Raw genomic sequence first — 18463 nt, 5'->3', positions numbered from 1 at the left:
TTCTATGTCATTTTTAGTTGGAAAGCTACTATTATGCACAACTTTATGGACGAGGTATACTAAATCATAAACTTCACACTTCTAAATAATTAAAAAATATTAGAATATTATGCATTTTATTACAAATATAATGTTTCAACTCATTATAGGTTGACGAATTACGACAGAAGACTTTCTCAGGGATGCACAAAGTACTAACAACAAGACAAAGAGTTATGACATTATTCACAATTCATGATCATCTAACAAAAATAACTACATTGTTGAATATGTGAGAAAATACAACGAAGATCTGAGATAACCATCCACAATTCTTAATTCAATCGCCTAAAACTACATCACGATATCAGAGATTATTTATTTAATTTGAATTAAAATTTTGTTTTTTATTTATTCGTTAGTACATTTTGAAACTTTAAAATTTTGAATCCCTTACAAAACATTTGGTTTAATGTTCATGTAGACATAATAATAGTTTTTAAATTTATGTATTTAATTTTATAGTTTAAATGGTTAGACCCTTCAAAAATCCCGCGAAATTGCGGGTCTTTAACTAGTTTTATTATATAAAAGAAGGTTTTAAATCGCTTATGTGACAACGTTTTAACATGTCAACTTTTTAATTAAAGAGATAAATTTATTAATTATTTATTTAATGTTTGAAATTTATATTAATACTAGTGAAATGACACGTAGAAACACGGGTTTGTTTAAACGAAACAGTTTAATGATATTTTTTAGGCATTAAGTGAATATAAATTTTAAAGTCATTTAGTTTATTGCCCCGTGGAACCACGGATTTCGACTAAGAAACTTGTCGTTGATTTTACAAACATAAAGTTCGCTCAAAGTTGAATATTTATATTTATATTTTTAATAATAATAATAGTTATTGTTAATAATAATAAATACCTTTTAAATTCTTTTAGAAAAACAAATTTACAATTTAAGATAGATTAATATTTCCTTTTATAAAAGATTTTGTATTATTTTTTAATTAAATTAATATATAATTATGACATCATTATTATGAAAATTAAAGGATAATTTAGTTTAATAATAATGTCATCATTTTAGAGGTTTATTAGACTATATAGATATAGATGTTAACAAATATTAAAATACGTGTCCAATACATGTGTACATCAAATTGTATATACGTGATGAAACGAGTTGTAATCGGTGATCCCTTCTCATTTACACCCGAATTGTGTTCATATATGGATACCACCAATTGCATACGGAGTATTTGATATTTCTTTTCAACTCAAATTCATATCTATCTACCTACTCATAAGAAGGGGGATTTGTTTATTGTAGCAGCACCCTTCCTGCTCTTTCATTGTCTAATTTTTTTGTCATTCACGCACATAATTCTATCTACCTATCCAAAAAACCACGTCTGTTTACTGTTTTATATTTTTGTCTTTAGTTTACTACTCTACTAAAGTACTAAGCAAGCCTTTCTATGAAACGAAAGAGATTATTAAATGTTTTTTATTGATTAATTAAATCAACATCATTACAAGCTTATATATAAGCTGAATTAGAGATCACTAACTAATTACAATTAACCCCTAATATGGACTCTAACGACAATGTTTTAACTAAATTGCCGCCTAAATGTTGTTATGCAGATACAAACATTACATATCTAGTCCTTGTACTTTTGAACTTTTGTAAATATATTCTAAACTCGAATATATTTCCATATCCTCCCCTCAAGTTGGAAGTTCTTCAAAACCCAACTTGTGAGCCAAATGAAGGTGTTGATTTCTGCCCAAAGCTTTTGTCATAATGTCTGCAAGTTGTAAATTTGTTGGGATGTAAGTAGTATGTAAGAAACCACTTGGACTTTATCTCTTGTGAAATGACAATCAATGTCAAGATGCTTGGTCTGTTCATGAAAACAAGGATTTGCTGCTATCTGCTGAGCAGCTTTGTTATCACAGAACAGTGTAATGGGAATTTGAACTTCAATGGGCAAATCCTTAAGTAAATAAGCTAACCACACCAATTCACATGTTTTTGTAGCCATACTTCTATATTCTGCCTCTGTTGACGATCTAGAAACTGTAACTTGTTTCTTAGTCTTCCAAGACACCAATGCATGACCCAAAAACACACAATACCGGTTAATGATTATCTTGTCATAATGCATGATTCCCAATCTGCATATGAAAATCCTGCCACCTTCAAATTAGGTTGAATAGGGTAAAATAAACCTTTTGAAATAGTACCCTTGAGATACTTAAGAAGATATATTGCAGCTTGCATATGAGAATCTTTTGGTGCAGAAATAAACTGGCTAAGATGCTGAACAACATAAGAAATATTTGGCCTAGTCATAGCCAAATACATCAGTTTTCCAATTAACCTTCTATAGGAATCAGGTTCTTGCAATGGTGTACCTGTGTCTATAGATAGTTTCAAATGTTGAGGTAAAGGTGAACTTGTTGGTTTAGTTGCAGTTAAACCAGCATATGTGAGAAGATCAAGTATATATTTTCTTTGGTGTAAATAGGTTCCTTTGTGAGTTCTTCACAATTCAATGCCCAGAAACTGAAAGGACCCGTTCATATACATTATAAACGATTCACAATAGTTGATTACATTGCGAGGTATTTGACCTCTATATGATACATTTTACAAACATTGCATTCGTTTTTAAAAGACAAACTTTATTTACATTGAAAATTGACAGGCATGCATACCATTTCATAATATCCACTATCCAACTATAAATTGATTTAATAATAATCTTTGATAAACTCGATGACTCGAATGCAACGTTCTTCGAAATATGCTATGAAAGACTCCAAGTAATATCTTTAAAATGAGCAAATGCACAACGGAAGATTTCTTTAACACCTGAGAATAAACATGCTTTAAAGTGTCAACCAAAAGGTTGGTGAGTTCATTAGTTTATCATAATCATTTATTTCCATCATTTTAATAGACCACAAGAATTTCATTTCCAGTTCTCATAAATATACGTCCCATGCATAGAGACAAAAATAATCATTCATATGGTGAACACCTGGTAACCGACATTAACTAGATACATATAAGAATATCCCCTATCATTCCGGGATCCTCCTTCGGATATGATATAAATTTCGAAGTACTAAAGCATCCGGTACTTTGGATGGGGTTTGTTAGGCCCAATAGATCTATCTTTAGGATTCGCGTCAATTAGGGTGTCTGTTCCCTAATTCTTAGATTACCAGACTTAATAAAAAGGGGCATATTCGATTTCGATAATTCAACCATAGAATGTAGTTTCACGTACTTGTGTCTATTTCGTAAAACATTTATAAAAGTTGCGCATGTATTCTCAGCCCAAAAATATAAAGGGTAAAAAGGCAAATGAAACTCACCATACTGTATTTCGTAGTAAAAATACATATAACGTCATTGAACAAGTGTAAGGTTGGCCTCGGATTCACGAACCTAAATTAATTATATATAATTATGTGTTGGTCAATATTTGTCTAACAAATTAGGTCAAGTCATAGTGTACCACAATCCTAATGCTCGAGACTAATATGCAAAAGTCAACAAAAGTAAATTTGACTCAAAATAATTTCCAAAAATCTATACATGATTAATATATAGTTTAAATATCGTCGTTTTATATTTTTAAATATTTTTAAAAGATTTATTAGAGTAATAATATAATTTATTTATTAATAAATAAAATTTTATATTAAATTTATGTAATAAAATATACTTTTATATATATTAAGTAATAAAATTTATAGGGTTCATTTAATATCATAAAGATAATATGATAGGTATTATTAAAGTAAGTTATTACACGTAGTAAAATATGTTTGTATCACATATTTATCTGATAAAATAATATCTATAATGATAGTAAGTAAAAGTTGTATTATTTTGTAATAATAATTATTATTATAAAAATATCAATATTTATAATTACTAAGATGACATAATGATAAAACGATAATTCTAATTATGATAACTTTAATATTTACGATAATTTTTAATATTATCTTTAAAATAATAATTCTATTTAAAATAATAATAATAATGATATTTTATAGTAACAATGACATTTCTATTAAAATGATAATTTTTGTTAAAATGATAGTTTTAATACTAACGATACTTTTAATAATAATAGTAATGATAAAAATAATAAGAACGATAATTTTATCTAAATCAATATCTTATAATATTTTAATTTCATCATGATACTCTTACTCATTATTTCCTAATCGTTTCGTTTAATAGCTTTTAATCGTCTTTTATATCGTGTTCATAATAATGATAATAATAGTAATCAAAATAATTAGGTGTTACAAATATTTGTTTTAATTACACTTATATTAATAATGATAGTTACTATAACATTATTAACGATAATACTAATAATTATCTTAATGATAATATAGTAATAATAATAATAACAATAACAATAACCATTTTTAAATAATGATATATATATTAATAATGATAATAACAATAATAATAATAATAATAATAATAATAATAATAATAATAATAATAATTGGATAATAATAATAATTGGATAATAATAATAAAAAAATAACAATTTTTAATGATAAATCCTTTTTATTGATAAAGATAATAATAATAATGATAATAATAAGATAAAACTAGAACGAAGATAAAAAAACGACGATAATAATAATCATTTTTAATAAAAAAATATCAAAAATTCAATTGATTATAACTTCTAATCCGTTCATCGAAACCATTCGATATCTAAAGGAAAAGTTCTTAATTTTTCGCTAGCTTTCCAAGGACATGCATATCTTATACCTTATCTCAACCGTAAGTGTAACTAATTCAATATTCAACCTAACCTGTCTAAGGGCAATATCAAAAGTACAAGCATGCATAATCCTAAATACTCGAGCACTAGTCAGGGATACACTATTAATATATAAAAGTTAAATTATGAGTACTCACGTATCAATATTGAGATTCAATATTGCAGGAAAGGTACGTAGACGCAACGGCAATGATAAACACTATATTGACCTCACGAGCATACCCATGAACCATACTCAATCACCTCCATAGCTATAACTCATAATTTTCTTAATCCTTTCCTACTCGAAAAACAATTTCGAAATCACTCGGACAGCACTCCGTCGTAATATTTTATGTATACTAATAATATCTTGAAATAATGCGGAGTAAATATATATATAAATCGATTGAGAGAGTTTAGAGAAAAATATTTTCAAGTTTCTATGAAATAATGAAACCTATTGAATTCTATTTATAATAGATTTTTGAATTATTAAAGTGAATTATTAAAGTATGAATTATTAAAGTGAATTATTAAAGTATGAATTATTAAAGTGAATTATTAAAGTATGAATTATTAAAGTGAATTATTAAAGTATGAATTATTAAAGGGATATATTAAAGTGAATTATTAAAGTTAAAGTAAAGTAAAAATAAAGTAATGGTAAAGTTTAAGTATAGTAAAATTATAAAACTATGTACGTATAATACGCGTATAAATATATAATATTAATTTAAATCGTTATATATATTTAATAAAATAAAATATAAATATCGTTATCTTTATCATACTAGTTAAGTAATGAGTTGTCAAAAGTGCTTCTAGATATTTATAAAAGTTATATACGTTTTAATAATAAAGTTCTTTTTAAACTGAAAACGTTTTTGTACGTTTGAAACTAAATAGATCAATCGAGTCTTTATGAGATTCAATCTTCCACTATCCTTTGTCTAGTTCTCAATGATTGACAATTTGTTCCTATTTATAAATCACTTTACCATTTTCCGAATATTGTTAAAATGGAAAGATTTCTCAAATCAACGTGGGCCTTTCAACAGAGACTTGTAATCATAATTCAATATATCTGATAATTCAATCATTTGATCTTATCTTCTAATTCCATTGATAAACATTTTGAAACAGATACAATCATATAAAGTATTTAATCTAATATTTTGTTTACGTTTCAAGTTATAATATATATACACATATATATATATAATCATATTTGTTTAATGGTTCGTGAATCGTTGGAACTTGGTCGAGGTTGAATGAATGTATGAACATATTTTAAAATTCCTGCAATTTAACTTAACAAATATTGCTTATCGTGTCGGAAACATATAAAGATTAAAGTTTAAATTTGGTTGGAAATTTCCGGATTGTCACAGTACCTACCCGTTAAAGAAATTTCGTCCCGAAATTTGAGTGGAAAGGTCGTGAATGATAATAAGTATGTTTTCATGATGCATACGGGCTGAAAATTAGAGTTTTATCATCAGCGAATAATTTGGATAAACAATTCATTTATATGAAGAGTACGAATGAAGCTAACATAGAAGAGTGAAATGAGTAAGTGTAGATTCATCTTATCATTTGACGTAGATATGATTGATTCCCAGATTTCAAGGGATTTGAAGAAAATCTTCTTAATAAGATTTGACTCTCCGGTAATCAAGGGAATTAGGATCCGCTTTAAATACGATCGTCCATTTTAATTGTTCTGTCGGAGATTTTCTTATAAATTCACCTCCTTTGTTTCCTTACAACTCACACCTTCTGTTGATGCAACTCCCTAGACATCTACCCACGTCCATTGCAGGTACAACAGTTTACAGGCCACCATGATTGCTCGTTATTATCCTATCCGTGTTTGTATGTGGTTACAGGAACTGCAGGAATGAGATTTAGATGTTTGACTATGTTAGACTTAGTCAGACGTACGAGTGAAGCCTCACTAGTACGGCTGACAGGCTCATACGCACGGTTGATGCTGAGCTAAGTCACAATTACAACCTAAATGAGAAGATACGAGTGAGTGATCACCCGTACGGCTGATGAAGCCAACTCGTACGTGTGATGAATGAATCGTATGGGTGAGTCAACAGCAGGGGTATATAAAGTCTTATGTTCTTCATTTTAAGTTAAGCCTCTCATTTGTTACACACACTCAGATCTAGTGAGCTCCTCTGATTATCTCTCAGTCCAAATCACCCAGGTGGTGAATAATAGCTCTAGGTGTTGATCTAATCACACTTGATTTAGTTGTGGTTTGACTAAATTAATCAAAAAAAAAAAAAAACTTAACCTATTCACTAGAGGGTTTGATTCACTTATTCCGCCATTGTGTGAGTTAAATCTGTTGATTTCTAAGTTCCTAGTCATGTTTTATCACCTTCTATTCTTTCCCCCTCAACTCATATTTTAAAGTATTCATCAATATGCTCCATCCAGTTCTGATTCTCGATATACTTCTAACTTTCATATCGGTCATTCTTCTTTTTCATCTACCGCCGGAAGAATCTATTTACTTCTACTATACTCTTAGGTTTATAGTGTTTCTAGTTCTCTCGTGTCTTTATATTGCTATATGCATCGATATATATGGTTTATAATTTCTGGTTTGTCGTTGGGATTTATATGTTCCCTTATATTTCAAAGTCTCTGCTTCTGTCTTCTATAATCATTATCATTCACAGTTAATGCTCTCTTTTATTTGCAATTTATACCCCAATTTCTATTTCGGAGTTTTGTCTTTTCGTTTCTTCTTCTTGCGATTAAGCACCGCTTGTAATGGTCCAGAATTCACAGATATGAATTTCGGAATGAACATTGTTAATGTTCTAGGAAGGAAATTGTGATGGCACGATCTTGACTTGTCAAATTACTAGAATACCTTGGAAAAGGCCGAATCATCAAGAAATATTTTCTTGATATTTTAGAGGTTAAATAGAATACAAGAGTCGTATAACATGGCACATGATGATGTTATGATCTGTGAATCATCACGTTCCATTTAGAAACTCAGCATGACTTACTGTAATATAATCACATTGATCAAGTGTCATTATATTATACTAATTCATGCTTCAGTTCTCAACACTACTTCAAAATATTCCTATTTTAAACTTGAATCTTTCAGAATTTAGAAACTAAAATAGTTTCTTTTATGATGTAATACAGATAGCGCGAAGAGGTAAATGATTTCAAATAAGAAAAATTAAGAAAATATCTTCAGAAATATGGAGGATATTTATAATGAAAGATATGATGATATTTTAGAATTTCTAATATCAGAGGATGATGAAGAATATTGTCCGCAGGGGTTTAGAGTCAGGAGCAAGGTATTTGTTAATGACTTCAGCAGGTACTGAATCATTTGGATCCTTTAAAGTCAGGTTCAATCTTTGTAATTTGTCCACAGCCTCCTTCCTACTTTGCTCAATCCATTTTCCAGTTCCAAAACTTCTCTTTTTCTGCGCTTTGCCAGCACACTTCATCATTATCATCCAGCTTTTACCATTTAAAGTCGTTTATAGTTTTTTGCTGCTTCATCAGCATTTTTTCCATTTTCGAAGAACCAATTCGTAGTTCGGAGTGTTTTTTAGAAACTTCACATTCAAATTAAGTCCAGAAGATAGACGTTATATATACACATATAACTGTTGGCGCAGACATGCTGCAAGATTTCAAAATACTGATTGCTAATTCCCAATGATTCATATGGCAATTCTCATTACAAGATGCGAATGAGTAAATGATGGGGATTCAATGAATAATTATGATGACTTTTTGGAGAGGCTAAAGTCAAAGGGTAATGAAGTTGTTGGTACATCTGCTAATAATATGGTGGAATGTAAAAGGTTCCCTGGTAACGATGGTGTATATCTCAAGGTTATAATAAGGTTAGTCTGACTGAAAAGTCGAAGTTGACTTGCTGGAGCTGTGACAAAACTGGCTACTTTGAATAGGAGTCGCAAAGTTATATTTGCTAATAAATGTCAAAGAATCTGACGCGGATACGTTGTTTAAACTTTTACTTTGGTTTCAAGAGTTTTTCGGGTACATAACTGTGGGTAACATGTGGTTGGATCATCATCTCGATTGCTCATCATTCGAAGTGTCTTCAGAAATTTTCGAAGGGTTTGAACACAGATTGTAATCGTTAACATACATTTGATGTTCTAACACAGTTTTGAAGTCAAAATATAGCTTGTGAAAGATGTAAGGATCTAAGAGTGATGATTTTGGTCATATCTCAAGTTAAATTTTGAGATTTCAAAATCAGAATATGTAATTAAATTTTGAATGAGTATGGTTGTTTTGATTTCTATAAAAGAATGTATATTGTTGTGAAAGTAGGGAGTATAATGGATGATTTGCTGAATCAGATTCGAAGAATGTAACATATTAATTGTGAATTTATATATCTCTCGGGTATTACCTACCCGTTAAAAAAAATTTCACAATTAATATTTTGTACAAAAGAATTTTATTACAGTCTTTATGAAAATATATATATGTATATTTTCTTCAGATGTAACATAGATTTAATGAGTTAATGTTAAATTAAACTCATTTGATTTACGGTTGAAACTAGAATTGAATAATCCCTAAAGGCTTTAAAAAGTACATAACTTTTACGCAATATTTCTTTAATGACATTGAAATTATGAATCAATACTTCGTTATTTGTTGATGTATGGTGTGTAGTTCGTGGAATTCTTGTGAATTTCGCAAAGTACGAATGATGTTATCTGAAAAGTTTCGGGTACATTGATGATGAAAGTGTAAAATCAAATATATACTTGATTTATTATGAATTGGAATTTGTTGAATTGCGACAGAGATTGTAGTTAACGCTGGTTAAGTTGCGGCCGAAGGACGTACATTGTTGCATATTTGTAATATGAATTAACCGAGTAGTTAAGATTCACACACAATAGCTTAGCACTGAAAGATTTATTTCAATATATATATATATATATATATATATATATATATATATATATATATATATATATATATATATATATATATATATATAATATACATATAATTTCTTCAGAGGAAATGAGTTAATTCTTCATAACTCGTTGATACAATATAAACGTTATTGATTCGTAATGATGTCCACAGTGATTCTTGAACTGACGGAGTTTGTGATGTTATCGGTGTTGTTGATTCGGATGTTGACTGTACTGACGATGCTGGTAACGCTGATGGTACTATTGATGTTGTTGGTAAAGCAAGTTTAGCTTGTTAATCACACACCATTTTTGTCAGGGTTTCTACTCTTCCTTCCATCATTTTGGTTCGCTTAACTGATTTATGGTTAGGGCTAGATTAGATAATCTCTAAGACTTTAGAGATTACATAATCGCCGCGGAATGTTTCTCCAATGAAGTTATGAATTAATACTTCGTCAGTTATTGTTGTTGGTACTCCTTGGTATCTATGGTGCGTATGACGTTGATGCTCGTGGGACAGATTGTGAAGTTGAGGTTTACGACGCGGTTGTGGTTGGAGGTGGTAATGGTACTATTAGCGTTGATGATGGTGGTACTGGTTATGCTGCTGATGCTGCTGCTGGTGTTTGTAATCTCTGCACCATATTCTCCAAAGCCACTACCCGAGCGCGAAGCTCGTTGACTTCTTCTATTACACCGGGGTGATTGTCGGTTCAGACGAGCGGATAAATAAAATCTAAAATTTGATGTAATATATAATCGTGACGAGATACTCTGGAAATGAGCGAGAAAATGGTGTTTCGGACAGGTTCGCCGGTAAGTGCTTCAGGTTCTTCATCAAGAGGGCAATGTGGTGGATGGAAGGGATCACCTTCTTCTTGTCTCCAATGATTGAGGAGGCTACGAACCCATCCCCAATTCATCCAGAATAGGTGATGACTGATTGGTTGATCTATTCTGGTCACACTGCTTTCGGAGCTTGAATGGGATTCCATTTCGAAATCTGAGTGAGTTGAACTGATGATGAATTCCATTTCGTACGATTGGATAAAGGATTTTTTTTTTTTTCGATATGAAATGATTTTGGCTAACGGATGGTATTCTAATTACATAGAATATATATATGTATATATATATATAGATCAAAAGATTTCGTAGATTACGGAGGACTTTGCGGGATATGTCAGGCAAAGTTTAAAGTAACAGATACAATAAGATATGATTTAGCAGATATGCTAAGATATGAATTTTTGTCTATACACTATTTATGCAATCAATACAGCAAGACGTGTCTTAGACTAAAAATGATAAGCAGGTAATTTCCTGAGGATGATAAGTAGTTAATTTTCGACACAAAATGATAAGCAAAACTTTTGACATGCAGATACGGTCGAAGTCCAGACTCACTAATGCATCCTATCGACTTATCAGTTAGACACACTAATGCAGACCTGGTTCACTAAGACCACCGCTCTGATACCAACTGAAAGGACCCGTTCATATACATTATAAACGATTCACAATAGTTGATTACATTGCGAGGTATTTGACCTCTATATGATACATTTTACAAACATTGCATTCGTTTTTAAAAGACAAACTTTATTTACATTGAAAATTGACAGGCATGCATACCATTTCATAATATCCACTATCCAACTATAAATTGATTTAATAATAATCTTTGATAAACTCGATGACTCGAATGCAACGTTCTTCGAAATATGCTATGAAAGACTCCAAGTAATATCTTTAAAATGAGCAAATGCACAACGGAAGATTTCTTTAACACCTGAGAATAAACATGCTTTAAAGTGTCAACCAAAAGGTTGGTGAGTTCATTAGTTTATCATAATCATTTATTTCCATCATTTTAATAGACCACAAGAATTTCATTTCCAGTTCTCATAAATATACGTCTCATGCATAGAGACAAAAATAATCATTCATATGGTGAACACCTGGTAACCGACATTAACTAGATACATATAAGAATATCCCCTATCATTCCGGGATCCTCCTTCGGATATGATATAAATTTCGAAGTACTAAAGCATCCGGTACTTTGGATGGGGTTTGTTAGGCCCAATAGATCTATCTTTAGGATTCGCGTCAATTAGGGTGTCTGTTCCCTAATTCTTAGATTACCAGACTTAATAAAAAGGGGCATATTCGATTTCGATAATTCAACCATAGAATGTAGTTTCACGTACTTGTGTCTATTTCGTAAAACATTTATAAAAGTTGCGCATGTATTCTCAGCCCAAAAATATAAAGGGTAAAAAGGCAAATGAAACTCACCATACTGTATTTCGTAGTAAAAATACATATAACGTCATTGAACAAGTGTAAGGTTGGCCTCGGATTCACGAACCTAAATTAATTATATATAATTATGTGTTGGTCAATATTTGTCTAACAAATTAGGTCAAGTCATAGTGTACCACAATCCTAATGCTCGAGACTAATATGCAAAAGTCAACAAAAGTAAATTTGACTCAAAATAATTTCCAAAAATCTATACATGATTAATATATAGTTTAAATATCGTCGTTTTATATTTTTAAATATTTTTAAAAGATTTATTAGAGTAATAATATAATTTATTTATTAATAAATAAAATTTTATATTAAATTTATGTAATAAAATATACTTTTATATATATTAAGTAATAAAATTTATAGGGTTCATTTAATATCATAAAGATAATATGATAGGTATTATTAAAGTAAGTTATTACACGTAGTAAAATATGTTTGTATCACATATTTATCTGATAAAATAATATCTATAATGATAGTAAGTAAAAGTTGTATTATTTTGTAATAATAATTATTATTATAAAAATATCAATATTTATAATTACTAAGATGACATAATGATAAAACGATAATTCTAATTATGATAACTTTAATATTTACGATAATTTTTAATATTATCTTTAAAATAATAATTCTATTTAAAATAATAATAATAATGATATTTTATAGTAACAATGACATTTCTATTAAAATGATAATTTTTGTTAAAATGATAGTTTTAATACTAACGATACTTTTAATAATAATAGTAATGATAAAAATAATAAGAACGATAATTTTATCTAAATCAATATCTTATAATATTTTAATTTCATCATGATACTCTTACTCATTATTTCCTAATCGTTTCGTTTAATAGCTTTTAATCGTCTTTTATATCGTGTTCATAATAATGATAATAATAGTAATTAAAATAATTAGGTGTTACAAATATTTGTTTTAATTACACTTATATTAATAATGATAGTTACTATAACATTATTAACGATAATACTAATAATTATCTTAATGATAATATAGTAATAATAATAATAACAATAACAATAACCATTTTTAAATAATGATATATATATTAATAATGATAATAACAATAATAATAATAATAATAATAATAATAATAATAATAATAATAATTGGATAATAATAATAATTGGATAATAATAATAAAAAAATAACAATTTTTAATGATAAATCCTTTTTATTGATAAAGATAATAATAATAATGATAATAATAAGATAAAACTAGAACGAAGATAAAAAAACGACGATAATAATAATCATTTTTAATAAAAAAATATCAAAAATTCAATTGATTATAACTTCTAATCCGTTCATCGAAACCATTCGATATCTAAAGGAAAAGTTCTTAATTTTTCGCTAGCTTTCCAAGGACATGCATATCTTATACCTTATCTCAACCGTAAGTGTAACTAATTCAATATTCAACCTAACCTGTCTAAGGGCAATATCAAAAGTACAAGCATGCATAATCCTAAATACTCGAGCACTAGTCAGGGATACACTATTAATATATAAAAGTTAAATTATGAGTACTCACGTATCAATATTGAGATTCAATATTGCAGGAAAGGTACGTAGACGCAACGGCAATGATAAACACTATATTGACCTCACGAGCATACCCATGAACCATACTCAATCACCTCCATAGCTATAACTCATAATTTTCTTAATCCTTTCCTACTCGAAAAACAATTTCGAAATCACTCGGACAGCACTCCGTCGTAATATTTTATGTATACTAATAATATCTTGAAATAATGCGGAGTAAATATATATATAAATCGATTGAGAGAGTTTAGAGAAAAATATTTTCAAGTTTCTATGAAATAATGAAACCTATTGAATTCTATTTATAATAGATTTTTGAATTATTAAAGTGAATTATTAAAGTATGAATTATTAAAGTGAATTATTAAAGTATGAATTATTAAAGTGAATTATTAAAGTATGAATTATTAAAGTGAATTATTAAAGTATGAATTATTAAAGGGATATATTAAAGTGAATTATTAAAGTTAAAGTAAAGTAAAAATAAAGTAATGGTAAAGTTTAAGTATAGTAAAATTATAAAACTATGTACGTATAATACGCGTATAAATATATAATATTAATTTAAATCGTTATATATATTTAATAAAATAAAATATAAATATCGTTATCTTTATCATACTAGTTAAGTAATGAGTTGTCAAAAGTGCTTCTAGATATTTATAAAAGTTATATACGTTTTAATAATAAAGTTCTTTTTAAACTGAAAACGTTTTTGTACGTTTGAAACTAAATAGATCAATCGAGTCTTTATGAGATTCAATCTTCCACTATCCTTTGTCTAGTTCTCAATGATTGACAATTTGTTCCTATTTATAAATCACTTTACCATTTTCCGAATATTGTTAAAATGGAAAGATTTCTCAAATCAACGTGGGCCTTTCAACAGAGACTTGTAATCATAATTCAATATATCTGATAATTCAATCATTTGATCTTATCTTCTAATTCCATTGATAAACATTTTGAAACAGATACAATCATATAAAGTATTTAATCTAATATTTTGTTTACGTTTCAAGTTATAATATATATACACATATATATATATAATCATATTTGTTTAATGGTTCGTGAATCGTTGGAACTTGGTCGAGGTTGAATGAATGTATGAACATATTTTAAAATTCCTGCAATTTAACTTAACAAATATTGCTTATCGTGTCGGAAACATATAAAGATTAAAGTTTAAATTTGGTTGGAAATTTCCGGGTTGTCACAGAAAATACCTTGCCAATCCCAAATTTTAATCGTGAATTTGTTGTCCAATGCTTGTTTGAGTTTGATAATATCTGCTTCTGTGTTTCCTGTAATCAAGATTTCATCTACATAAACCAATGCTGCAGTGAAAACTTCATTATCCTTCTTGACAAACAATGAATAATCATGTTTGGACTGTTCAAATCCAAGAGAGACTAGAAACTTAGTCAATTAATGATTCCACTGCCTGGATGCTTGTTTTAAACCATAGAAGGATTTGTTTAGTTTTACAAACTTGACCTAGAGCTGCCTTTGTATACCCTTTTGGTGGTTTCATGTAAATATCTTCATCTACATATCCATGGAGGAAGGAATTATTCACATCCAGTTGATGCAGAGGTCAATCTTTTGCTGTAGGAATGGCTATAAACACTCTTACAGTTGATGCCTTTGCAACTGGTGAAAAAGTATGCTTGTAATCCACCCCCTCTTGTTGATTAAATCCTCTTATGACTAATCTTGCCTTCAATCTTTCAACTGAACCATCAGGATGATATTTAGTTTTAAAGACCCATTTTGAAGTAATTGCCTTATGTGCTGGAAGCAAAACTGTTAATTCCCAAGTGTTATTGTCTTCTAAAGCTTGTAGTTCTTTATTCATAGTTGCAACCTATCCAGGATGAGTAGATGCTTGCTTGTAGCTTGTGGGCTCAACAGAAAATAAAACATGAAATAGAGAAATAACATAGTCTTTTGGATGATCCTTAAAATCTTCTTATGAAAATAATGGATAGTTGGATGAGGTATACACACTATTTGCCCTCTTTTGTGGTTGTATGAAATCATTCAACCATGTAGAAGGAATATGTGTTCTTGTAGACCTTCTTGGTTGTGGGACAACAGGAATGGTTGACTCAGTTTGACTTTCATTGATAACAGGAATATGACCATCATTGTCTTCTGTATGATTAATAATTGGAACCTCAGACTCTATATCATCACCAAATGTGGGCATTGGCATAACTTTGGTAATGATAGTATTTTGGTCTTGTATCTTAAAAGGAAAAATGTCTTCCGTAAAGATCACATCCCTACTACATAACACCTCTTTAGTATCAAGTGCATAGAGTTTGTAACCCTTTTGATCATGAAGATTTCCTATAGGAACACTCCTTATGCCTCTAGCCTCAAACTTATCTTGGTGTAGTTTTGGTATATTAGCATAACACAAGCAACCTATTGTTCTCAAATGATCATAACTAGGGGCTCTTTTGTGTAACATCTCAAAAGGTGTTTTCCAATTGAGCACTTTCATGGGCATTTTGTTGATAAAGTAAGTTGCACTTAGTATACAATCACCTCAAAAGGTACTTGGTAGATTAGCATGCAGTTTCAAAGCCCTAGCAGTGTCTAGAAGATGCCTATGTTTTCTTTCAACTCTACCATTTTGTTGAGGAGTATAAACCTTGGTTTTTTTTATGAATGATCCCATTATCCTTGAACAATTGGGAACATTTTTTATTCATTATTTCAGTTCCATTATCAGACCTTAGGCATTTGACTTTGGTATCAAAATGAATATGAACATATTTGAAAAATGTTGAGAAAATTGAACTGATTGAATCTTTTGTGTGTAAGAGATAAGTCCAGGTGCATATAGTGTGATCATCAACTATAGTGAGGAAATAATGTGCATCATTTAAAGGAGGTACCCTGTATGGGCCCCATAAATCCACATGAATCAAAAGAAAAGGAATATATGCTCTACTTTGACTTACAGGAAAGGTAATCTGTGTGATTTAGCAATAAGACATGTATCACGGAAAAATTCTGAAACATTTGCATTATCACAATCTTTTACATGAATGAGTTTTGGAACAGATGGATGACCCAATCTAGAATGAAATGTATTTACAGGTACATTTTGAGACTTATTTGAGATAACACTATTTACAAAGGATGACAAAACAACAAAGTTCTTTGAAGGAATAGTATTTTAAGGTTTGCAGATGTAAAGAGTGTTGAACCCCTCTCCAGCAGCTATGACTTGCTTAATTGAAGGGACCCGAAAAATAAACCATGTAGGAAAGAAAATGGCAATAACCATCTACAGTGTACCAATCTGGATAAACTATCCTTTCAAAACAACCATCTGCAGTGTGCCCCTCCATGTTGCAAAAGGTGCATTTCATGGCATCTTTGTTATCTTTATTGACCTTCTTGTAGTTATTATAAGGCTTTGTGTTGGCAAAAAATGCCGTAGGAGTTGGATCATTTTGTGTTACTTGTTTTTGCTTTTCAACTTGTTGCACAATATAATATGCTTTGTTAAGACTTGGTAAAGGATCCATTGACAAGATTTGACTTCGCACAAATTCATATTCATCATTCAATCTCATTAGAAACTGAATTAACTTTGACCTGCTTTCAATAGCCAAGAACTTATCTATAACACCACAAGTGCATTCCCTCATTCTACCACAGCTACATGTAGGAATCCCATTGAGACTCTGAAGTTCATCCCAACATCTTTTCAACTTGTTATAATAGGATGCAACATTGAGATTACCTTGTGTGACCTTACTGAGATCTCTTTCAATTTGATAAATCAACGGACCATTGTTTTAACCATATCTTTCATCTAATTCCTTCCATAAACTAGCAGCACAAGAAGCATACAAGAAAGATTCAGACAACTCTGCTATCATTGAATTCAAGATCCATCATGTGACTATATAATCACATCGAGTCCACTTTGGATAATCTTCGTCAGTGATAGCAGGTTTTTCAATCGTACCATCAATAAACCCTAATTTGAGTTTAGCTCCTAGCGCCATTTTGATTGTACGGCTCCAGCCTAGGTAATTGGTGCCATTAAACGGTGTACTAGTTAAGGTCATACCAGGATGATCAGAACTAGCTAAGTGCAGCGGATCGTTAATGGTGTTTTGTTGATTCTCTGGAATCGCCATGATTTGGTGAGCGAAAAGCTTTAATTCGTGATTACGATCATGTATACACAGTCAATTTGACTTCGATCGAGCTTAATTCAAGCTAATCACGATGAATTTGTGTGTTAGGGTTAGGTTTTCAGGAATCGTGAACCATCTGATACCATATGAAACGAAAGTGATTATCAAATGTTTTTTTATTGATTAATTAAATCAACATCATTACAAGCTTATATATAAGCTGAATTAGAGATCACTAACTAAGTACAGTTAACTCCTAATCTGGACTCTAATGACAATGTTTAAACTAAATTGCCGTCTAAATGTTGTTATGCAGATACAAACTTTACATATCTAGTCCTTGTACTTTTGAACTTTTGTAAATATATTCTAATATATTTCCATACTTTCTCTTACACCTGTTACCCCTTTTCATTCCCCACCTTTAATTAAATCGCTTCGAGCTTTATCCTAATTTACACCGACTACTTTCAAGTATGTTTTCTTATTTTTTTATTGAATATTCCCCTCACATGTCACCAATTGTTTTTGTTGTCATGATGCTTTGTGTGACGCGTGGTGTCAGTCATACAAGGGCCGCCTTCATTTCTTCTCTATATTCTTTACCAAACACCGCCTCT

At 29.8% G+C, this 18463-nt stretch overlaps 1 protein-coding gene across 1 annotated transcript; it reads right to left on the bottom strand.

Annotated features, from left to right (window-relative positions):
• Positions 1–16922: 16922 nt before the first annotated feature.
• Positions 16923–17843, bottom strand: LOC139849593 (uncharacterized). The gene is made up of 2 exons (XM_071839229.1): positions 17626–17843; positions 16923–17463 (listed from the first exon to the last, which is right to left on the bottom strand). Exons 1-2 carry the CDS (start codon positions 17841–17843, stop codon positions 16923–16925), a joined length of 759 nt encoding a protein of 252 aa, XP_071695330.1.
• Between the last annotated feature and the right edge of the window lie 620 nt (positions 17844–18463).

This window comes from Rutidosis leptorrhynchoides, chromosome 5, assembly GCF_046630445.1.
Source record: "Rutidosis leptorrhynchoides isolate AG116_Rl617_1_P2 chromosome 5, CSIRO_AGI_Rlap_v1, whole genome shotgun sequence".
Taxonomy (NCBI): Eukaryota; Viridiplantae; Streptophyta; class Magnoliopsida; order Asterales; family Asteraceae; genus Rutidosis; species Rutidosis leptorrhynchoides.
The sequence above is the reverse complement of the archived record's forward strand: the minus strand, read 5'-3'. Positions and strand labels throughout refer to the sequence as shown.